A 25,058-nucleotide genomic window follows, 5' to 3' on the forward strand; every position below is an offset into this window, starting at 1 on the left:
TCCACAAGGAAGTCATTTAGGACCTTCAATTCTTCTGCTGTATCTCAACGACGTCAACTTGATTCTAGTATGTAAGAAGCTTTCTTATGCGGATGACTAATGATGATGAACTACAATTTTTAAGGACCTAGGAATTATTTTGGATTCAAAGTGAACGCTCCAGAACATATTTCATACGCTGTTTCTAACGTATCCAAAGCTCATGGTTTCAGTGATCCAATAGTTTCGTTCTAAAAGCATACACAACAAATGAAAAATTAATATCCAGAATAATGTATGTTTTTTTTATTTCGAAATTATTAGAATAAACATCACGTGTGGCACCGTTAGCTTGTATCGTATAATATCCTATTAAGTACCTAACATCAATCACTTAACTATCATGTATCTTCTCATTAAAGTCAACTATTGTTCGTCGCAGTAATTGAAATCTTATATCACAATGAAATAAATTTTGGCAACAACAGGATGACCATTTATTCTAATTTGTCAGCTTATAATCCTACATTTCACGCATGATTCTATCTTTAAAGCACTTCGTGGTATTCCTGAGTTACGTATAAATTTTCCCCCTGAACAATCAGATCAATATTTTTCATTTTCGTGGCACACTTTGAAAGGGAGCAATCAACAAGGTCTATTTGTTAATCAATAATTAGTTTAATACTATGAAAAAAGAAGTTAGCCAATGAACAATCTAATATAGACCATCGAATATACAACTCGTTCTAGATTCTTTTGTCAGTTTACAAACTCGTTGATAAGCGCTGATTTCTGTTGATTTGTAGAACATCGGTTTAAAAAAAGGGAGAATAGGAATATCACCTTCCAGTTTTAAGAATACTTGTAGCATTTTATATGGCACGGTTTGATGGATGAACATATTTCAGGGAAGCAACTTGTTTTTTTCCACTGTCAGTAATTGAGGCTTGATGTTGTTACACAATTTTCCTTCGGCCTCGAGTTGTTTCGACTTCTTCAACGATTGTATGCGGCCCGAGAAATAGTCTTCGATCTCCTGTAGCGTTTTTCCTTTAGTTTCCGGCAAGCAGAGGTAGAAGAAGACAGTTCCTGAAATACGAATTTCAATATAATTTCGTTGTGTGACAAAGATGGTGTGCTAAAAATTACCTATAAATGAAATGCATCCATACAGGATGAATGCTCCATGCCGCTCCAACAAATGCGAGAGCAGTGGATAAGTCTTGACAACGATAAAAACGAAAGTATGCGCCATGCAAGTGGTGAAGCCGCCTACGATGCCTCGCACGCTCATAGGATAAAGCTCACCTATCATGACCCATGGCACGACCAAAAAACCCAGAGTACAAGTAATGGTAAACAGAAATATACATGCCACTGGAAACCACGTAGCAACAGGATCAATCGGAGGGTCTGCCATTTCCCATGACTTCTTGAAGTATAAATAAGTTCCGAGACCGATCATCGTGAATCCACATCCGATACCAGAGATAAAGGTCAACGGTCGTCGTCCACATCTTCGTAAGAGAATTGCAGCAATGATAGTGAAAATAAATCGCACTGCACCAAGAAGAATCGTGCATGTGTATTTGTCTATTGTAGTGCCTGAATCGCGGAAAATTTCCACAGCGTAAAAAGTGATAGTATTGACACCACTGAACTGATACATCATGAAGTAGATGGTCAGAATCCCGAATGGCTTCAAACAGGACGGATGCAACAGAGCTTGAATGGTTTCCTTCGGCGTTAATTTTTTCTTTTGATTACTTTTTTGTGCAAACGCTTGCAGTTGATTCACTTCTCGTTCCAAGTTGTAAGTAGATCCTCGTAGCATAGCAAGGCTCTTAAGTGCTTCGTCTGATTTGTTCTTGGTCACCAGATAGTTGGGAGACTCTGGCATGAACAGCATCAACACAAAAGCTAATATGGGCACTGAAGCTGAGATTGCAGAAAGTATTTTCCATGTCGTGAATGCTCCAAGTGTATATTGTAGTAGCACTCCCAAGCTGATACCGGTTGATGCAAGTGCGCAAAGCATTCCTCGTAGATGAGGTTGGGTTACTTCTGAGGTGTAGACTCGGGCTGGAGCACCAACCATTCCGGACCCGAAGCCAGTTAGAATGCGGCCTGCGTATATCATCTCCACATTGGTCGCGCACGCTATCACAATCCAACCAATGATCATGGGGATCTCGGTCAGTAGAAGGGCCCTTTTACGTCCAAAGTTATCCATCACGTATCCGCTCAACAAGCACCCGATCGGAGTGCCGATTGCTGATAGGGATGCTGAAATTCAAAAAGGAAAAATTAATAGTTACTCTAACTAATCTGACTATCAAATAATATTCATTTTATTGAATATTGAATTCTCTTTAACCTCCCCAAGATAAATATTCAATACCTTTGGTAAATGCAATACTATTCGAACGATCACGTTCAGTTCACAAAATACATGGTACAATAATTGAAACAATATTTATAATATTTTGATTTTGATGAAAAACTACGTCTAACCGGATGATATAGGGGGTAAAATGAAAATCTAGGTACCAAACATGTGGGAAAAAATTAAATATTTCGAACGCTTATAACCTAATAGATAAAAAAATGTTTTCATCAATTATAGGAAATATTTCTACGAATCTATCACAATAACCACAATGTCAATGCCATATCTGCCATACGAATGAAACAGAAATTTCTGCATTATTCGAGAATTAATCAAGCAAAGAAACCAAATTTGGCATATGGTTTTGGGGTGCAATAAATATTTCTATGATCGTTAGACACTCCTTCCCCCTCCCTAAGGGGGAGCTACCATACGAATGAAACACAAATTTCTGCATACCTTGAAAACCAATCAAGCAAATAAAGCCAAATTTGGCATGTGAAGGTTTTAGGGGACAAGAAACGATTCTATGGTGCATTACTCGAGAATGAATCACACAAACGGAACCAAATTCGAGATGTGAGGGTTTTTGGGTACGAGAAATGTTTCTATGATGGTATGACACCCCTTCCTCCTCTGGAATGGTGGGGGTGTTCCAAAAAAACACATATTTCAATCAAACATATTCCAACCAAACAATTTTCGGAATGCTCTGAAGAAAATGGGAAAATTTGCGAAAATTCAATTCCCACATGTTCTACAATTTCATAGCGGTAAGCGTTGTTAGTCCATTTGATGTTTGCACTAACGAAATTGATCTTTGTTCGGAAGTGGAAATTTATTTCAATGTGATAAAACTCACTCTTATAGCTTCTTCTATCTATATAAATAAAAAGGGATCGCCGAATGTGTTGATAAAAGCAAAACACGAGGAAGGTATTGTCCGATTTAGGGCTGTCTTTATTCTATCATATTTTCTTTATCAAACATTTATTCCATGTAACGGATAAACATGTTATTTGCAAGTGGTTGGAAAATCTTGAACGAGAATTGTATCTGAAGATAATCCCCTAATAATAATATTATAATGACGAGTTTTGGTAGAAGTACTAGGAATTTTATAGTAAAAGGTAATTTTAAAGGGTAAATTAGAAGATCAATCAATGAACAGTTCTGCGATTGGACCCATGAACGTGCGCTTAGCAAGAAAAGGTGAATGCGATAACGAAAAATAAATTTTGGGCGGGATGAAGTTTACCGGGTCAGCTAGTCGACATATAAAATTGAATACAATGGGCTAATCTTCTTTTAAAAAAAAATATTATTAAGTTTAAGTTAAGTTTCTTTGGTTTTACAACAGATGGCGTAACTTGATTATTATTCCAGTGAATCAAATCTCCAGATATTCGTTGGAAAGCTACTGTCATTGCGCGTCTTTTTCAGTATATGTCAAAAAGTTGAAGCGTAAACAACATAGTTTTTGTTCCACTTCGAATATGTCGAATTTCGTACCAACGAGAGTGTTTTTGCGGGGAGTGTAACTTCATTACTTCAATATAAAGGAAAAAGCTGCAGAAAGTCATCGCATTTTAATGGAAGTTTATGGTGACCATGCTCCAACTGAGCGAAAAGTCAGTCGTGGTTTGCACGGTTTAAAAGTGGTAATTTTGACTTGAAAGACGACTAACGTTCCGGACCACCAAAAAAATTTGAAAATGAAGAATTGGTGGCTTTACTCGATCAAGATCCGTCACAAACGCAACAAGAACTTGCAGAAATGCTTGGAGTAGCTCAGCAAATCATATCCGATCGTTTAAAAGCCATGGGAATGGTATGAATTGAAGCCACGGACGTCGAACGCTGTTTTTTCACGTGCGAACAATAAAAGAAAGGTTTTTTTTTGCATCGAATCGTTACTGGCGATGAAAAGTAGGTCCATTACGACAATCCTAAACGTCGGGCAACGTATGGATACCCCGGCCATGCATCAACATCGACAGCAGCGCGGAGTATTCACGGCCAGAAGGTTGTACTGTCTATTTGGTGGGACCAGCTGGGTGTGGTGTACTATGAGCTGCTAAAACCGAATGAAACCATTACGGGAAACCTCTACCGACGACAATTGATGCGTTTGAGCCGTGCACTTAAGGAAAAACAGTCATAATACGAACAAAGACATGATTAAGTTATTTTGCAGCACGACAATGCTCGGCCGCATGTCGCGAAACCGGTCAAAACGCTGAAATGGGGGGTTCCTTTCCCTCCCGCCGTATTCTCCAGACATTGCTCCGTCAGATTACTACCTTTTTCGATTGATGCAACATGGCCTGGTTGACCAGCACTTCTCCAATTTTCGGTTTCATTCACTCAATAAAATTGATAAAAAATGGGTTTTTGTTTTTTATGCTAAGGTGTTCCGTTTTTAGTCCGGTACTATTTGGTCAGCCTAGTTACCAGGGGATGTTTATTCACATTGGGCAACGTAAATACAGTAATCAATCGAAAACTGAACCTGGTTTAACTGGACTACTTTTCAACTGGCCGAACGTTAACTGGTCTTTGGAGTTGCAGTTAGAAAACAGAATTTCGTAAACAATTGACGCTATTTTCAGTTTGAAGATTTGCTGTGAGGGGCATTCGAATGTAATTTGAGATGTTATAGAAATTCACATTATTTTCGCATGGCAGAAACATTGATTAACATACAGAAAAAATAATTCCCCAAATTATATTAGGCTGTCAAAAAAGTCCTGCGGTATTTTTTTTTGAATTTTCATTTGTTCATAAAATTAGTTACAATCATCTGTTTTAAGTCAAATATGCGCCGTTTTGTTCGATGACTTGTTCCCAACGAGATGCCAACTTCATAATACCCCTGTTATAGAAGCTCGCTTCCTTATTGGCAAAAAACTCGGATAGCCAATTTTCACAGGCCTCTTTTGTGGCTAACTTCTGACTACCTAGCTCGTTCGCCATGGACAAAAACAGGTGGTAGTCACTTGGTGCAAGGTCCGGACTATACGGCGGATGCAAAAGAACCTCCCATCCGAGCTCCCGGAGCTTCTGGCGCGTCACCAAAGAAGTGTGTGGCCTGGCGTTGTCCTGATGGAAGACAATGCGGCCTCTGTTTATCAAAGATGGCCTCTTCTTCATGAGTGCTACCTTCAAGCGGTCCAGTTGTTGGCAGTACAAGTCCGAATTGAGCGTTTGGCCATAGGGAAGCAGCTCATAATAGATTATTCCTTGACAATCCCACCAAACACACAGCAGAACCTTCCTGGCCGTTAATGAGGGCTTGGCCACCGTCTGAGCCGCTTCAGCGGGCTTCGACCACGACCGTTTGCGCTTCACGTTGTCGTAAGTGACCCACTTTTCATCGCCAGTCACCATCCGCTTCAGAAACGGGTCGATTTTGTTGCTATTCAGCAGCGATTCACATGCGTCGATACGGTTAAAGATGTTTTTTTGCGTCAACGTGTGTGGCACCCATACATCGAGCTTCTTTGTGAATCCAAGCTTCTTCAAATGGTGAATAACGGTTTGATGACTTATCCCCAGCTCTTGGCCGATGCTACAGCTGCTACTATGCCGGTCTTTCTCGGCTAATTCAGCGATTTTGTCGCAATTTTCGACGACAGGCTTTCCGGAGCGTGGCGCATCTTCGACGACCTCTACACCAGAACGAAAACGTTGTAACCATCGTTGTGCGGTGGAAATGGAAACTGTATCGGGTCCATAAACTGCACAAATTTTATTGGCAGCTTGAGATGCATTTTTGCCTTTTTCATAGTAGTATTGTAAAATATGTCGGATTTTCTCTTTATTTTGCTCCATATTTGCGGCACTATAACTCACGAACGACTTAACCAAACAAAACACTGTCAAGGGCTATATTATAGCGCAAAAATACCTTTCCAACAAGCTATAGTATGACTCGATACAATGAATGCAACTAGAACTACGCGCTTACAACGACACCTCGCGGAAATACCGCAGGACTTTTTTGACAGCCTAATATATCATACTTGTTGTCGCACTCAATGCAAAACTTCCAGTGGAAATCTTTTGTTTGTCCAATTTCACGATCAACGCAAACCAAAAAATTCATTGAAGTTCCCCTAGATTTTATTTGACCTTTTACCTGCCGGTTCAGTTCAAAAGTGAATGTCGAAAACTGGTCTTCCCTTCTCGCCCAGTTATCGAATGATTACTGTACCTTCATTATAATATATTTCAGGTACACACAAAAATGTAATGGTAGTAATGAATTAAAAGGTAGCATAATAATGCTGAACTGGAGAACTGTCAACGCTTTAGAAGGGTACATAAAGTTACTATATAGCTAATGCTTAGGATATGAACAGGGCAGGAATTTTTCATTGCAGGGTATGTTTTTATTTAAATTTCTATTTTTTATTCAAACTTTAGTCGTTCAACCATTTGATGATTCAGCAGATGATCCTAAAAGCTATAGTTTTGTTCTCGCCCAGTTCAGAAGCTTCTATTCCTACATCTTCAACATCTAAGTAGATATCTTCAGATGCTTTTCTAAATCTTAAAAGTTTAGTCCTGGAAAATCAAATTTCATGTATTATTAGATAAAGTGTTCTGGTGTCCGTATTAATCTGAGTGAATTCAGGTGTTCCAGTTTGTTTTGTTCATTTCAACAATCAATAGCAAAACGTAGTTCAAGAAACAGTGAAATAGTTGGTCTATATAAATGTCGTCATTTCTTTAAACAGGGAATAACAATTTCATGTTCATCAAAAAGAATTTTGCTTTGTTCCTCAGCATGTTGGCCACAACAAAACTTTAACGCCCAGAAAGAAAGCATTTTCCAGGACTAAAATTTTGAAAAAATACAACCACCAACAACCCCATAAAACCAACCATGACATACGGCTGGCATTTAGTCGAAGTCGATTCTCGATTTTAGCGCTTTAGTTCTAGAAAACAACCTTTCGGCTGGGACTTATGTCACCAGTTCAGTGATTGTATGAGCCACAGTTTGCAGTACATCGCGCCTCTTAATATCTGCCCTAGTTTTGATCATGTCAGCATTTGTCAGCAAACTTAATGAAACGATCCAAATGTTGGCATTGTTTACCAAATTAGACACTTTTACGTTAGATACTTTTTGGTGAGATTAAAATCGATGTACACTGAAAAAAAATTACAAAAAGATCGAAAATTTCGACAAAAAGTCGAAATAAAAAAATCGATTTTCGCGATTTTTTCGAGTTCAAAGAATCGATCTAAAAATCGGGAAACGGAATGGGAAAAAAACGATTTTCTAAAAAATGATCCAAGATTGCCCAATACTAGCCGCGACCGATATTTAGTTTTCCAATTTGAACCCTCAACGTAACGACGTAACAGACGTAATTTTACGTAAAACAAATCACTTTTCGTATAATGCAATAGATTATCTACAATATCCCGAGATGAGCAATTTCCAAAATAATTATATCTGTTTTATTTTTTGGCTGTTCCGCAGAGAAACCTTATTATTTCTATGGATTGGAAATCATCATAATATTGCCTGTTGACTGTCACCGTTATGATATTGTGAGGAGCGCGAAGTAGACTTGTGTTTTGTTTTGTAGCATCGTGACCTACTTTAATCATTGTGTTGGTTTAATAGTGCATTTATCATACCCGATTTGTTAACGACATATTTTGGATTAAATTTGAAGAAAAATAACAAATCGCTAAAGTTAATTCATTCTGCCGCAAAGAATGTTTTCTGAGCGTGAATCGCTGCATTTCAAATGTCTCTAACGTCTCTGCACTTAGCTGTGTTCTCATCATTATAGGGCAAATTGTGCGCACAACAAAACAAATCGATTCACCGAAACGTTAACGAGTAACCACCAAACCGCACCGCCAGCTGCATGTGTGTATGCTTCACTAGAGGGAAACCATAGCACAGCTGATCGCGATGATGATGTTGATAACAAAGCCGGTATTGCTGTTGTTGTCATTTCGCCATATGCCAAGTCCGTTGAACCACGAGTTCAATTCGTGTAAACTGTGTGGTCTGCCGGGTTGTGTTTCGATTGCATTCATATTGTCATTTACTTTGTGTCAACAAGGTGTGTATTTATATGGCATGGATGCGAAACAATAATCAAGCAAATAAACCGCCAGCGCCGCTGTATCACATTATCTGGATGTATGTGTCATGATTCAATAAATATACCGACAGTGAAAAGTACTTGAATGTTTTTCTACGTGATGTAACTAAGATAGTACCATATCAGAAATCTATTTCATGCTGTATATCGTTTTTGCAGTAATATATAGTTTACAGATCGATAGGTATACCCATTCATTGCGAACTTTACGTTTTGCACAATCCATAAAGTTTCCCAACTATAAAGATCTAATCTGAGAAAATATGTAAAACAAAAGAAGTTTAATCTGGCGAACAGGAAATATTCAGTGCCTTTCCAAAACAAGTCCATGCTCTTCTTCGGGTTTCTTCCAAAATAAAGTCACATCATAAATTTTGGCTTCTCTCAATATAAACCTATATGAATTTTTCTAATTAGGAGAAGAATTTCGAACACATTGGACAGAGCAGTTTATCAGTATTCCTCTGAAAGCGTCGACTCGTCGATAGGTTGGCTGAGCATTTTCTCCTACCTAACTTACTAGCTAATCATCGCATGGATCATTCGCTGAAAGCAGACCATCTATTTTGTAGCATCAGTTATAAAAAACCATGAAATTCCGATTATTGAATGTAAAAACGCTTCGAGTATCTCAATTCTGTGAAAATAAGACTACAGTCGTTTGTTTGTCAAATTTGTTAGACTTTCTCTAATTTTGTTCCATGCCTCATTCACGTTTTCACCTTGATGTGGCATAGTGTTAAAAGAGTGATAAAGGCCTCGTCTTATCTTTAACCTTCCTATACTCGCGCATAGGTCTGACAGACCGAGAATCGATAAGGGGCTGTCCAGATACAACGTGGACATCTTTAGGGGGTAAGGGGTTACGAAAATATTTCCCCTTGTCCACGGGGAGGGGGGCAGGTGTATAGAATATATCCACGTGGGCATATTGGATGAATATTTCAGAAGAAAAATTAACATGAATGTTCAAAAATAAAAAAAATTGGATAAACAAAAAATTAAAAAATTTTCAAAGAATATTTGTAGCGAGCTTGACATGGTACCTTTCGCTCTTTGTGCAAAATGATCGTTTTTATCTTTCAAGAACTCCCAAAAAGGGATAGCTTTTATGGAAATGGAAGATGAACAACAATTTCTTCCGTATGTCATCGTTCCTCTGAAGAAATGTTCTTCGCAGCGGAGTTCTTTTTGTCAAATGTGCCCTTTTCGAAATATGCTCCCATTTCCCAAAAATTATGAAGAAAAACCATCGTTGAAATCATTAATCACGATGATACTACAGGTTCATGGTTTGGACCGGTTTCCTTACAAATAACGGATACTACCCAGACTAGTTTTGTGTTATGTAAAAGCGGGGATGTATCTTAGACTCTGTATCGAGCGAAACCTCTATGTATGACGAATGCATTAGAAAAGACCGTTGTACGCTTGCTGGCTATTTCATGTATAAATATCGAACAAATTTTGGAATTGGCGATTTGATTGCAAATAATAATCAAAATAAAAATCAAAAAAATCAAAATAAAATATGCTCGTAGTAAAAATAATTATAAACGTTGATTTTTTTTTTATAAAAACGTGACATGTTTTCTGAAAACCGGATAAAAGTAATAAAGACGATCTAGGGAATTCGTAGATAAAACGCGAAAATAATTCAATGACTAATCTGGTTCGAATAATCATGTGTAAGTGTAGGATATAAACTTTAAATGGACCGTTGTTTCAATTGATTTCAATTTCAAATAATTGTGAATGCCACAGATGACTCGACTAAGTCTGCGACTGCGACTAAGTCTTTCATCGGATGCTGTTTAAAAGTGTTTAAAAGGTTTTGAATGAATGTATCGTATAATATACTGTTCCAAGTTCACATATGAATTTCATTGGGTAAAATCAACACAACCCAAATGAAATTTGGAAGAAAGTGAGAAGTAATAGAAATAGCTTTCCGAGTTTCTAAAACGAAGCATTTTCTGTCCACGTGGTATGTGGACAGCCCCTTCAGTGGCTGAATTTAATAACTATTTAAATTGAATGAAGTTGAAGAAAAAAATTCTCTGGGGTTTTTTCATTCAATTATATCTTTCTCTTAAACCTACCACGAGGGGTCAAATGACCCATTTAAAACTTTTAGTCAAAATTTTCTTGCAAACATAATGTGCCTACACTACTTTTCTTAAAACATTCATCGAATGTATTTTTCAGTGTTTACTCCTCTCTTGTTATTTTTTTTACTGAGAAATATATGTAATTTTCCCTAACTACTGCAACGGTCCATTGGATTGATATCAGAAAGAATTGTATGTGTGGTTGTGATACAAAACTATTACATTACACATTTTTGCTATTGCTTTATACATTTTGTTGTATTTGTGAATGAATAGTAAATGATTAGGATTAATTGTATTGCCCACTATCCAAGCACACTAACAGTAACCATTCCAAGCTACAGGGCTATTTTGCGTGGCATTTCATTTGTAATTTCATTATTTTGCTAAAAATTGCCATCCTAAAATGTCGATATATACAGTAAAAATATGGTATGTCACGTTTTCAACAAAACTATATAAATCGAGTCATTATTCACTAACTATTCATAAAGGGTCACTTGATCCGCTGTGGTAGGAATAGGTATACATGAAACATTGGTAGGTTTAATGTTAAATAAATACCAATAACGGCTAAAAATACACAATAGCAATATCACAGAGAAATGGACAGTCTGTGAGTATACGAGCGCGAGTACAGGACAGTTAAGGGAATGCCCCTTGGAATTCTCAAGAGTTTGCGGTATATAGGGGAAATGGGGGTAAGACGGACATGTTAAGAATTTCAATTATATCTTTGGAAACTCATGTTTTCCAAAACTTAAAAACAGTTTCTTACAGTTCAATATACTGGTTTTCGAAATAATTGGCCAAAAGTTTTATAAAAAAATGTTTTTAAAACAAGCCGAAAAGTAGAACATGTTTATCGATGCGGGTGTAATGGACATGTAGTGGGGAGGGGGGGAATATGGACAGGTTAATAATATACGAAGCGTAGAAGTTTATCGCTCGCGAGAGGAATAATTTCGCTCTCTCTCAGTTTTTGTGTGTCCAGTAACTGAAATAGAACAGAAAGAGAAAGCAATATAAAAAAAGAGTTGAATACTCTTCCTTTTACTTTCCATCATGCATTGGGTATGATTATGGCTGTGACTGTCCATGCAATTATTTCAATAATTTAAATTTACCACTTACGAAAGAATTTACTTTTCCGTACATACCTAATATCACTTCTCTGTCAACTCACAAACCGCGAATTCAATTTTGCAATTAAACTACTCAAAATGCTTAATATCGAAGCCGGAAAAAATACATCCACACGCGGAATCATGTTTAATTTCCGGTTTTTGTTTCCCTATCCCACTTTTGATCAGTATTCATTGCCATAGCATGGTTGAAATATTATAAGAATAGCATGTCGAAGGGGTTTCCATCAACAGAAATTTGAAATTCATAATGCAACTATACAAATCAACCCCCTGTCCATTATACCCCCACTGTCCGTCTTACCCGCGCTTCCCCTACATTTAGAAGTGAAACTACTTGTTCCGTATGTCACACATCAATGATGCAAAACGCACAGATCGAACTTCGCTGCATCATACATTTTTAGTATTGAAAAACATAGAAAAATATGTTGAAATCGCTGTCGCTAGACAGTAGGTTATCCACATAATCACATGTGCATAAATTGGGCAGGCACTACATATGAACGCGCGAACTTATCTATAATATGTATATGCTGATGACTTCCTACCGATGGCAACGCCTTATGACGGCCTCGTCTGCCAACGTCGTGGGGAGATTTTTAAGCAGCGCGTCCATTGCTTCAAACGAAAACGTGTTTTCTTCAGCTAATGAGACGGTTTATATAAACGAGCAACAGCTGTTTTACATCTGGGAGAAGGGACGGAATAAGACAGAAATTTTGGTGTTTTAGGAATGATGATTTTATTGAAATTTAAACTGGTTAGGTAAAGTACAAGGATCGTTTGAATTGGGTAAAGATTCCCTATACCAAAATCTGACTTAAAGGGTTATCATTTGAATAAAGGTGAGTTATTGTTCTGCTGTTTATCGTTGATATTGTTTAGTATCCCATTGATAACATTCGCGAAAAGAGCTGGGAGTTATTGAAATATGTGTAAGAAGAGGATATCGACAGCGATCGAGAGCTGTTGAAGTGTGTTGAGGGCACTCAGACGAAATAAAATCATTGATTCGCATCATGTTTTCATCACGTGATATATGTGCCTTCGGACTTCAAAATTTTCACGGCATATGAAAAAATTTCCACACTTTTTCCCGCTGGTTCTAATTTTATCTTTGGCACTAATATCTGGTGAAAAATGCTTTCCGCATGGAACAGAACTGTTCAACGCGGATACGTCAGCATAGGTTGGCGGCCAAACAAACCCAGCTGGGTGTAATTTTACGACGCTGCATCTTGTTTTGCGCGACACGACGTGTTCTCTTTGTTTACCCACCAACACTAGGAATAGTCGTCCCAAACTCACGGTAAATGCACAACTCTATTAGCGAGATCAAAGTGCAAGTTTAAATATAACGATTTTGTTTGGATCGGCTAAAGGAAGCGGAAAACCACTGTTGCGTCGAATCGGGGGAAGATATCTTATTGGGATAGGTTATGATCTCACGTAAGATGTTTTTTTTTGTTTGTTCGCGTGTTTAGCGTATTGTTTTTCATACTTACCGACCCATGACGATTGGCTTTCGTCTACAGGAATAAGCGTGTCTGGGGCTTGTAGTTGTGGGACAACGACAGCAGAGAAGCCAAAGATCAGTCCAGTGTTGATGGTGCCAATGTTGGCGATGAAGGCGGCAATGACCTGTCGTAAGGCTTTTCCTCGCTCACTCTTACTTGGTTGGCCCTCAAGATTGGGTAGTGCGGTCCCTTTCTCGTTGATGGCCACTATCTTGGGCAATGGACCTTTGTCTACCAATGCGGAAGTTTCCTTTCTGTTGGAACAAAAGTTAGTGTTTGTTTGAAAGTGCATAGAATAAACTGCATGTAAAAAGTATATATAAGTAAAACAATCTGCCTCATAAAATTACTCCAGCCAAGAGCCAACTAAGGGGGTCTCCGTAGCCACATTGGTTGCGCGTTCGCTTAGTAAGCGATCGATCGTGAGTTCAAAACTCAGGACCCTCATTGACCATCTTTGTGTTGTTACAGAATAGCTACGTCCACGCAACAATCATCAGCGATGGAGATCGATCCACGGTCGAAATAAGATCGATTCATCCATACAACTGCTCTGTTCTGCAAGACACATCGGGCTGCTGTTCTATAAATAACTCAACAATGATCAATCAACTGTCTCCGCTGTCCGGTGGTCCAACTTGGATAATGGAAGAACAGAAAGAATACTCTTACGCCTAAATGGCTACTGTGTGAATGTACCATATGTAATGGTAAAGAAGGAATACTGGCGAACGGCAACTGTGTAATGTGCTAATTATAGATATGATAACCATGTGACATGTACACGATTAAAATTCGGCTCTGTTACAGCTGAAATGCTAATGAGCCTTAAATAAATAAATGGGATAAAAAAAAGAGCCAACTAACTTCTGTAGGATTGACAACTTTTTTATAACTCTTTATAACAATAAATGTATAGTGCAAGAATCTGAGTACATTCCTGAAATGTTCCTCAATTAAATTAGATCACCCTTTTCCACACATTATTGATAGGGAAACCGTTTGGTCGAAGTTGAAAATCAGGACACCTGTCACAGTTACGGTTGAAATTTGCATTTTTAAATTACTTGTTCGTATTGTTTGAACACATGTGCTTAAGAATAAAGGTGCAAGCGGTCATTTTATCTATTTACTCTTAGGTTTTGATTCAGTTAGAATCCGGAATCGCATTCCAGTTTTACCAGCGGTCGTAGTAGACGTATCTAAAATATTTTGACATCAAATTTTTTGGAAAACCTGTATCGTTCGATAATGAAAATTTTACGTTGATCCGTTTCGTTTTGAAAAAGTTGTGCAGGACGTGGTCAGGTTAGGTACTCGAATCACAAAATCGGTGAAGGTGGCTAAATATGATGTACTGAAACGTTTTCGTGGACGTGCAAGTGTTGTTCTGATGGATCAGAGGACGCGTTTTAATGGAACATACGGTCGCAAGCCAAGGTGTTTCGTCACAAACTAGACAATGGATTCGAAAATGTATAGAGAAGAATGCCTGCAAAAACGTTCGGTGAAGTTTTGGCCAGATTTTTTACGCTGCCACTACAGTCGATGGGCAATTGTGAAGCGAAATTGCGAAATTGCTGCCAAAGTGACTCGGAATGCTGCAGACATGAAGAGATCGTGGAATCAAATAACCGCTGAAGTTGAGCAACAGAGAGTCCAAACTTTGATGGAGTGTATCCGAAGAAAAGAACGAAAATTCATCAAAACTGTAAAAGAATTATTTCTTCTTCTTCTTCTTCTTCAATGGCACTAACGTTCCTAGAGGAACTTCGCCGTCTCAACGAAGTATTACTTGCGTCATTTTTATTTGTACTTAGTTGAGATTTCTATGCCAAATAACACGCCCTGAATGCATTCTGAGTGGCAAGCTCTAGAATACGCGTGATCACAGTGCAAGTCGGAGGAAATTTCTTTGACGAAAAATTCCCCCGACCAGAACAGGAATCGAACCCGAACACCCGGCATGTTAGTTATGACGCTAACCACTCGGCCAAGGGAGCACAAGGAATAATTTCTACGATACTTTTTTCTGAAAGAACAATAAATAATCTATATTTTTTTATGATTCCAGAATCTAAATGAATCAATCTTTAATCAACAGTATGAAGAAAAACATCTTATGAAAGGTTGGCTTCATCTTCTAGTTGAAATTTTTCATGCTGTACGAATTTTTAAACGCGTTTTTGTCGTAACCACGTTTTTCAGCTGGTTTTATCTGTATCTCAGGATCTACTCGATTGATTTGGCTGAATTTTTTTATCAGCATGTAAAAAAATCTAATGCGTTACACAGCCGTTTTTGATGTCTATTTTTTGATTTTTTATGAGCTTCTAAACAGCTCATTCTTTTTCATGAAAAATAACTCATTTTTAACAAAAATGGCCGCTATTTTGGCAATTTTCAAAAACCCCTATATAACACTCTAGGTATTGTCCTATAGTTTGAAAATATTCATTGGAATTCGTTCTGCGACATCTCGTTGCTTCAGAACCGATACAAAGTACCATATTCAGACAGCATTTACGCATCCAGTTGTTAACTGCGTAGTAGTAATTATTCGTGCACTAAAAAAAAAGAAAATACATCTTCAAATATACCTTAAACAATAACCAAAATACCTGAACATTTCACTTTATTCCTAACATCCGAAAAAAATCTCGAAAATTCATTATTTTTCGACCTTCCAGACAGTGGTGCCCCCTTAATTTGATTTGCGGTGAAGTAAGTGTACCCTCTTTCAAATTATCATCACCGAAGACAGTTCCAAGTTTTGTCATCTTGAATGAAAATAATTTATTGGCGTTCTTTGATTATTTGAATTCGTAGTACCTACTTTTTCACGACTAGTATGAAAATTATTTCAATATATCCAATCGCCTTGCGGAATACTTGATACTCTATTAATATTCATTCTTTACAGCAAATTTAATCAGAGTTCATTATGTTTATGTAAAAATATATTCTTTAAAAATAAAATAAATATGTTTTGTTTCCTAAAATGTAATTCTTTGCTTCATAAACACATGCAGTTTCTCCCAGTTTCGTATTCGCAAATAAAGAGCCGAATATCCAATCGCCGGATATCCGGCTTCGAAGCTTGCCGAATATCCGGCTATCCGGTATCCGGACAAACTACTATCCGTTTCATCAGTAATCGTAATCGACTGAATCACGGCACGCTGTATTTCAGTGATACGATCATCGCACTGGAACGTAACAGTAACACAAGACATATCCCTCTGATTTGTCACGTGAGCTGTGAGATAAGAAGAGCAGGATGAACAAGAACATGTTCGGTACTTGCTGATGACTGAGGGTCAGGTCACCTGCACACAACCTTAAAAACGCTTGAGAGTTCAATAGTTCGAATGCGTAAGGAATCATAGGATGATGATGATGTTGGATTAAAGAGGCTTTAAACTTTTCAGTTCAATCGCCTCTAATCATAGGAGGGGGATCTATAAAAATGTAACAGCAAATGTTGACATGGGAACCTATAATCGATTTTAACACTCCTAAACTCGCGCGCAAAATCGTAACTCGTGTACTCACAGACTGTGCGCGTCTCTGTAATATTGTATTGTGTATTTTTAGGCGTTTTTGGTATTTATTCAAAAAAAAAAAGATATAATTGAATGGAAAAACTCTAGAAAGTATTTTTTCTTTAATTTCACTCAGTTTTAATAGTCATTTAATTCAGCCACCTCATTCATTCTCGGTCTGTCAAATCTATGCGCTAGTATAGGAAGGTTAAAGGACATCACAAAAAATATTCGCTTCAAAATGCCAAGAGCACAAAAATAGTTCGTGCTACAGCTTTGGTTGACTGGTTAGGATGATGTTATCATCGACGATAGGTGTTTCTCGGTATTTCTGAATACAAATCCTGTTCTTCCGGTAAAATGAACAAAATATTGCTGCTACATGAGGTTTCAATGCACTGGAAAAGTGGACAAGTTCGTCTTACGATAATGGGCATACCATGAGCATTTGTTTGTAAAAATTGTATTATTTGTAGAAATTTGGGATCATCAACTTCATTTGACTTGACACGAGACAAATTCTAGTCATATTCGAAGTCGACAAAAGCAAAGTAAATGTTATGGAAAAACAAACTTTTTACGTTAACTCACCCTGTCATTTTGTTCGTTGTTTACACTAACTGATGGTCTAACATTCGCGATTATTCAAGATCTGTATCGATTTCGTCTCATACACAGAGTATCTTCCTAGATGCCAAAAGCCAGCTTCTTCTATAATCAGCTTCACCAACAGCTTTGGCTTCGACAGTTGACCAACACATTCACTCACGATCACTTGCGATTACGATAAAACAATGGAAACGATTTCTTCTTCTATAGTAAAAATAATATCACAGCGTCAGAAAATTGTAGGTGGTATTCTGGTAGTTCGTTCCTTGAACAAAAATGACGTAATCACCAAACTTTCCTTTGGAAGGCTAATAGATGACCGATGATGCTGGTTAACGGAAAAATCGATGTCATTTTACGCCTTCGGAGTCGAGCTTAATGGTGTATCCTCGGGACATTTACTTGTCTCGTTCAATTGAACTCATTACGTACGCATATGAGTGCCTGTAGATGGAGACAAAGCCATAAGATGGAAGAAAATTAATTAAACACACAGTCAGCGACAGACGACGGGTTTGATACGCAATTTGAAAACCAATGGGCAGAGAAAGGGATCACACTAATCGGATTTACCACATGTTATTAGTCAACACAGCTGTATGATTCCTTTATCACGCTCCTCGTATCGGACGTCTGTTTGAGTTGTATGAATATATTTCAACTTACATGGCCACCATGCAACCAGCAAGGAACTATCGCGAATGATAAGAATAACACCCACTTTCTTAACTACACATTCATAACAACTAGGCACATTGTAGGAAGAAGGTTTTGATAAGATCCACGTTGCTATTATGTCCACGGTTGGACCTTGACTGAACAGTTCTTCTCATTGGATGTTATATGTGTCGGCAGAATTTTCTGTCCAACCTCTTACCAATCAGACGATCTAAACTATTCCGCGTCTCGAATTGTACTAAATCGTTACATATCGCTGCAAGCTTACTTAAATCGCCGCTATCCGTTTGCATGTGGATTTGATCACTTGTTGCGTCTTTTCCACGACGGTATGGCCGGTAACGGAAGACGACAGAAAGAGAAACATTCGCAAAACGATAGGACTGCGCTGAAAAACAGGCAACAAGCGAGAGAAGATTTTATATTTTCCGTAGTCATCGCGAGGAGATACTGAGAGAGAGTTTGGAGTCATCTGTGCTCTGTTTACATTTTCTTTGCAACAGACCAAAGAGCGCCACTATCAGTAAGGATCGGACAGAGCGAAGATAGTGCCGTTATCAACTGAGATTAACATTGTAGCAAATCATTTTTTCTAATGTGGGAATAACATTCTTATTCTTAGATTTTTCTCCAGCCGCCTCAAGCTTGGACCAGAACAAATAGATTGATTTACCTTTTGAGGAATGAAGCAGTTGATTTACTACTCTATATTACTTAATATCTATTTACTGCATTTACGTAAGCTTTAATTGTTTCAATATTGCATCCATTTGAAATGAACGCGTTTGAACTCGAAGGAATTCTAGAAGCATGTCGATATCGAGAGAAAACACTCCGGACTGCTTACCGATGCGCCATACGGCTGTATGGAAATATCAAGCAAAGAAAGCAACAATGAGTCATGCCTGCACTGTGGTTGCCTCACGAATAAAACGAAAAAATATAATTTCAATCCTGCGTTCTCAATTTCTAGCAGTATCACTGTAAATTGATTGATCTGAATGGGTTTATGCTACGAACAGATGTAGCACAGGCGACATTTATTTGGGTACTATTCTATAGAAGAGTGATTTTAATCTCGTTTTTTAATATAGGGGAAAGTCGGGAAAGATGGACACCCCTGTGTCCCCTATGATATTTTTTTTAAATTTTGATGATGTACAAACTTGCAATACAGTGTAACAATACCTTTGACACTTACTATGTACACCTAACTGGCTTTCTGTTAAAATTGTAAATAAAATCCAAAAAAAGTAATCTACTAAGAGCAGCTCGATGCAAATTTTCGTCGCCAGTAAATAAAGTTCTCATTGTTATCGAGTAATTTTTTGGGGTATAAGACATATTTGAAGACCTCCAAAACTTATCGAGTACATAAACTTGAATTTTCAGTAAGTGTCCATCTTTCCCGCAAATTGTCCGTTTTCCTTACTCAATCTAATTTTTTCAAAAATGCTGGACACATTCATTTTTCAAAATTTCTGCCTCAAAGACAAATTTTATTATAAAAAGAGACCTAAACTATCAATAGCAATAGCTATTTTTTTTTAGTGAAATCCACTTTTACTTGTGTGTCCGTCTATCGGTTCTCTTACTTGGGCTTCCCCCATTGCTCATGTTTAAGCCCCCTTTTGTATAACTTCTATGTAAACAACATCAACAAATGCCTTACACAATATTGCAGCCTAAGACAACTTGCAGATGATGGAGTGGTGTCTATCGTAGGATCAAACGAATCCGACCTGCAAGAACCCTTACAAGATACTTTGAACAATTTTTCAACCTGGGCCGCTGGGCTACAGATCTTTTTCTCCACGGAGAAAAAAGAGATGGTGGTTTTTTCTAGGAAACATAAACCAGCAAAACCAAACAACTTTTGGGTAAACCGATCACTCAGGCTATGTCATTCAAGTATCTTGGGGTCTCCTTTCGTCGTATATTCCTAGCCGTGCTTGTTTTCCTGACTACATCAATTCCATTGTGCATTTTGATCTGTCCATGAAGCAATATATCCATGGATATTCAGATTATCAACGATCGAGGATCGCTCCAACGATCTTCGATGCAAAGTATTCGGGTATCAATTGTTATAATATCTACTTTACTGATGGGTCCTCTATAAACGAATCCACAGGATTTGAAGTGTTCAAAGAATTTTTTAGCACCTCTCACAGACTTCAGTATCCTTGCTCAGTGTATATTGCTGAATTGGCAGCAGTACACTGGGCACTGGACAGCGTCGCCTCACGACCTGTTGTAACTATTACATTGTAACGGATAGTCTTAGCTCTGTCGAAGCTATTCGTTCATTGAGGCCGGAAAAGCACTCGCCGTACTTCCTTGAGAGAATACGAAAAAATTTGAATGCTTTATCCAGACGCTGTTATGACATCACCTTTGTCTGGGTCCCTTCACATTGCTCAATCCCGGGTAATGAGAAGGCTGACTCATTAGCAAAGTTGGGTGCGATTGAAGGCGACATTTATCAGCGTCAAATCGCCTTCAATGAATTTTATTCTTTAGTCCATAAAAATACCATCGCTAACTGGCAACGCAAGTGGAACGAAGATGAATTGGGCCAGTGGTTTCACTCGATTATCCCTAAGGTTAGCCTCAAACCGTGGTTCAAAAGTCTGAACTTGAGTCGGAACTTTATTCGCACCTTCTCCCGACTCATGTCCAATCACTGTTCATTAGATGCGCTACTCTTTCGTTTAAATCTTGCCAAAACAATCTCTGCGTTTGTGGTCAGGGTTATCACGACATCGAGCGTGTTGCTGGGTCGTGCGAGGTGTATCTGGTCGCCAGATCGATTTTAGAAAACTCCCTTCGGGCTCGAGGAAGACAGCCCAATGTGCCGGTGAGAGATGTATTGGCTCGGTTAGACCTTGATTACATGTCCCATATATATGTTTTACTTAAAGCTATCGATCTTCGTGTGTAATTGTCCTTATATGGTTATACTCCCCTTGCTATAAACAGTACAATAAGTTGAAATGTAAATACACAATAGAAATACGAATAGATTTAAGAATTGAGTGTTCATCAACATTCCCTTATATCCCATCCCTCCCCTAAAAAATATGTCACCCTTCTAAACTCGAGTACACCGCGAGTAATCGGTTTTCCACCTTACTAATCATAGATGTATGAAAATTGTTTGTATATATAGTTTCAAAATTATATTTAAGAATTCGGCTCCTTTAACTTATGTAACTGAGCCTGTAAAAATAAACGATTTTAATAAAAAAAATTATAGGAGGTTGTGTCCAAGACACAACCTCCTATAATTTTATTGAATATTTGCTGAATATTTGCCTCGGCAGAGATTCATTACCAATACCCTAGCGTAAATATTTCCCTCCCGCTATCTCCCCTCCTTGTTTATATTTATCATTACGACTGCATAATTTGCAACACCAAACAATCGTCAATCATAGCATAAAAAATTAGGCGATTGTTGCATCGTTACAGGGTCCATGCACATGGGAGCAGATACAAATGGGTTTCAGCGTAGCGGAGATGCACTATTTTTACGCACGGGTTCTGAAGCACGCACTTATGCATACAAATATCCATATATCGATGGCTTGAAGTAACTAAATATACACACACTTATCCCCGTTTTGCGATCTTCTCAACAGAAGCCCTTTCTGTTAATATTACCAGTCTAGATTGGCTTAGCTGTCATCCTTTGTAGAGAGAGTTTTCCTACCGTCATGCGAAACAAAATCACTGACAAACATTTATTGTCTTGGTGAGCTGATGATAGCCTAGCTTGATGATTCCCTACACAATTGTGTAGCTCAGAACCTTAATACAATGGCGTCAGTTTGATGCAATGATTGTAATGCCAGAGACATCGAAAGATACTGAAAGTTTGCCTTCCTTCCTTGCTTGAGACTCCAAACATCTTCAGTTCATTCATCTCTAATCTCCAAAGAGGCCCTTGGAGAGCTTTACTTTTTCCATAATAAAGGGTGTGTCACATCAAATTGCATCACGGAAAAAACGCTGTAGAAATTATCCCAGTAGACCGATCCTTTTGAAAACTTTAGACAGTAAAATAAAAACTATTAAACAACTTTTGACATTATCTTTTTATTCATACTTCGAGCCCAAGCCCGTATGCTCGCACCTTCCTCTTTACCCCGTCCATAAGGCTCTGTACAACGTCAGGTTGTAGTTTTTTTTAACAGAAATCCATTTTCTCTTAAAGTCAACTTTTGGGTTCTTCCGGAGGGCCTGCTTCATAATCGCCCAATATTTCTTTATTGGGCGAAGCTCCGGCGCGTTGGGCGGGTTCATTTCCTTTGGCACGAAGGTGACCCCGTTCGCTTCGTACCACTCCAACACGTCCTTTGAATAGTGGCACGAAGCGAGATCCGGCCAGAAGATGGTCGGTCCCTCGTGCTGCTTCAATAGTGGTAGTAAGCGCTTCTGTAGGCACTCCTTAAGGTAAACCTGCCCGTTTACCGTGCCGGTCATCACGAAGGGGGCGCTCCGCTTTCCGCAAGAGCAGATCGCTTGCCCTCCATGTACTTTTTGGCAAACTTGGATAGTTTCTGCTTGCGAATCTCCTCCGGAACGCTGAATTTGTCCTCTGCGGAGATGAACAACAGGCCCGGCAGCTGACGAAAGTCCGCTTTGACGTAGGTTTCGTCGTCCATTACCAGGCAATGCGGCTTCGTCAGCATTTCGGTGTACAGCCTCCGGGCTCGCGTCTTCCCCACCATGTTTTGCCTTTCGTCGCGGTTAGGAGCCTTCTGAACCTTATATGTACGCAGGCCCTCTCGCTGCTTGGTCCGCTGGACGAATGAACTTGACAAATTCAGCTTATTGGCGACATCCCGGACCGAACTTCTCGGATCACGTCTAAACTGCTTAACTACGCGCTTGTGATCTTTTTCACTGACGGAGCATCCATTTTTGCCGTTCTTCACCTTCCGGTCGATGGTTAGGTTCTCGAAGTATCTTTTTAGTACTCTGCTGACCGTGGATTGGACGATTCCCAGCATCTTACCGATGTCCCGATGTGACAACTCCGGATTCTCGAATGAGTGCGCAGGATTAATTCACGACGCTCTTTTTCGTTCGACGACATTCTTCCAAATTTACGAAAAATTGACAGTGAAGCATGGCCAACGTGATCTATACACTCTTATCTGATTATAAGCGAAAGCTGAAGATATAATTCCTAAAAATAAAATTTCTACAGCGTTTTTTCCGTGATGCAATTTGATGTGACACACCCTTTATTACTCTTCTACCGCATTGCCTTGAGAAAGGCATTTGATCCCTCACCGTCCAGCTCGCCCAACAACGATGTTGTTCAGTCGATTTCCTCCCGAAGAATGAAAGTTTGCCTCAGTGAGATCCACTGTTTATATTCTAGGCAAATATTCCCCTTCGTTCTTCTTCTTTTCCTTTGTTCACGGAGACGTTATATTTTATGATTTCCTCTTCGTTGCTCATCGATAAATTGCTCGTTATTGACAGCTCTGTTCGGGAAAGCACACAAATGGACAGAAGAAATGTATGAGGAAATGGAAATGCTTCAAATTTTCATCAATTTAAACCATATATCGACAATGGGATTGTAATGTATAGCATATCAAACAAATATTAAGGAATTTCCGATTCGTTTGGTATATAAATCGCCAAAATCCGTTCGCGACAAAAATAGTTATTAACGTTAACTTTATTTCATAAAAACGTGACCTGTTTTCTGATTTGGCACCCTTAGTGAAAGACGTAGTTCTACGTCAAAAAATAATTAGGGTGTCCGTCTTTACCACCCTTCCCATGGATTCGTTTATTTTTACAGGTGCAGTTAACCCTTTCATTACGACAGTGTGCTCCCCTGTACGGAGCACTGCGCCGAAAAGTATGCACATCGCGCTGGTGTGATCGAAGAGCAGTATGAATTACGTGTCGTCTATAGATGACACGCGTACACACAGCTCGTCGCGCGGATGTCGTCTATAGACGACGCTCGTAACGAAAGGGTTAACGCCAAACTCTTAAAAAAATCTTAAAACTATTACATACTAGATGACCCGGCAAACTTAGTCCCGCCAAAATTGACGTTTTATTACTAAGTGAACTCCCGAACTATTCGTTAACACTCTTATACTCGCGCATTGGTCTGTCAGACCGAGAAATCAATAATCCGTTCATTACTCAGAAAATATCAACACTACGACTTTGCGATTCTCTCTAGCTTCGTTATTCGTCGTTCGTCATCGTTTAGCGTATCGCATGTGTTGGAATAAAGGGGACGCGTGCCACTTTTTTAACAGTATCGGTCTGACACACCGACGCGAGTATAGGAGTAACTTTTTTGGACAGGTGCCTTTTTTCATATCCTAGAATATTGTTGAATGAAATGTATAAACTAATGTTAGTAGCGTGGAATATTTATTGAATATAATGCATAAGATATTACCGGACTATTCTTATTTGATTTCAGTCACTTGTGTACCGTTCTGAATCATATTTCGTACAACATCATATTTCGGACACTTTGTTCTAATATCTTGAAATGCTTAATGCACTGATGATATAACTATCAAATTAATATCACAATTGCTTCCTTCGAGTAATCCCTTGGTTTCACTTTCATTTCACATGAGAACTACATTTAAATTATAACATAATCGACAGAAATCTTACAACACTACTCACTATCGTTTGTGTTTGTCGTTTCGTTTCACGTAGATTTTATCCGTTCATAAATATTTAAATTTTTCTCCCGTGTTTCTCATCATTGTTAACAGTTTACTGTGATTGCTTGGTAAGTGTTTCGTAGTTGACTATAAAATATAATCAAGTGTTCTGTAATTTTCGTCCAAAAAATTACAAAATAACGTGTCCGAAATATGAATTCAATCAGTCCGAAATTTGACTCAGTGTCCGCAGTTTGATTCTTATTCGCTTCAT

At 38.5% G+C, this 25,058-nt stretch overlaps 1 protein-coding gene across 1 annotated transcript; it reads right to left on the reverse strand.

The window, feature by feature from the left end:
- Positions 1-257: 257 nt before the first annotated feature.
- On the reverse strand, positions 258-18,388 carry LOC129767493 (facilitated trehalose transporter Tret1-2 homolog). The gene is made up of 5 exons (XM_055768467.1): positions 18,105-18,388; positions 17,421-17,882; positions 13,273-13,538; positions 1,132-2,268; positions 258-1,071 (listed from the first exon to the last, which is right to left on the reverse strand). Exons 2-5 carry the CDS (start codon positions 17,426-17,428, stop codon positions 887-889), a joined length of 1,596 nt encoding a protein of 531 aa, XP_055624442.1. The 5' UTR covers positions 17,429-17,882; positions 18,105-18,388; the 3' UTR covers positions 258-886.
- Positions 18,389-25,058: the final 6,670 nt, after the last annotated feature.

Source organism: Toxorhynchites rutilus, chromosome 2 (assembly GCF_029784135.1).
Source record: "Toxorhynchites rutilus septentrionalis strain SRP chromosome 2, ASM2978413v1, whole genome shotgun sequence".
NCBI lineage: Eukaryota > Metazoa > Arthropoda > Insecta > Diptera > Culicidae > Toxorhynchites > Toxorhynchites rutilus.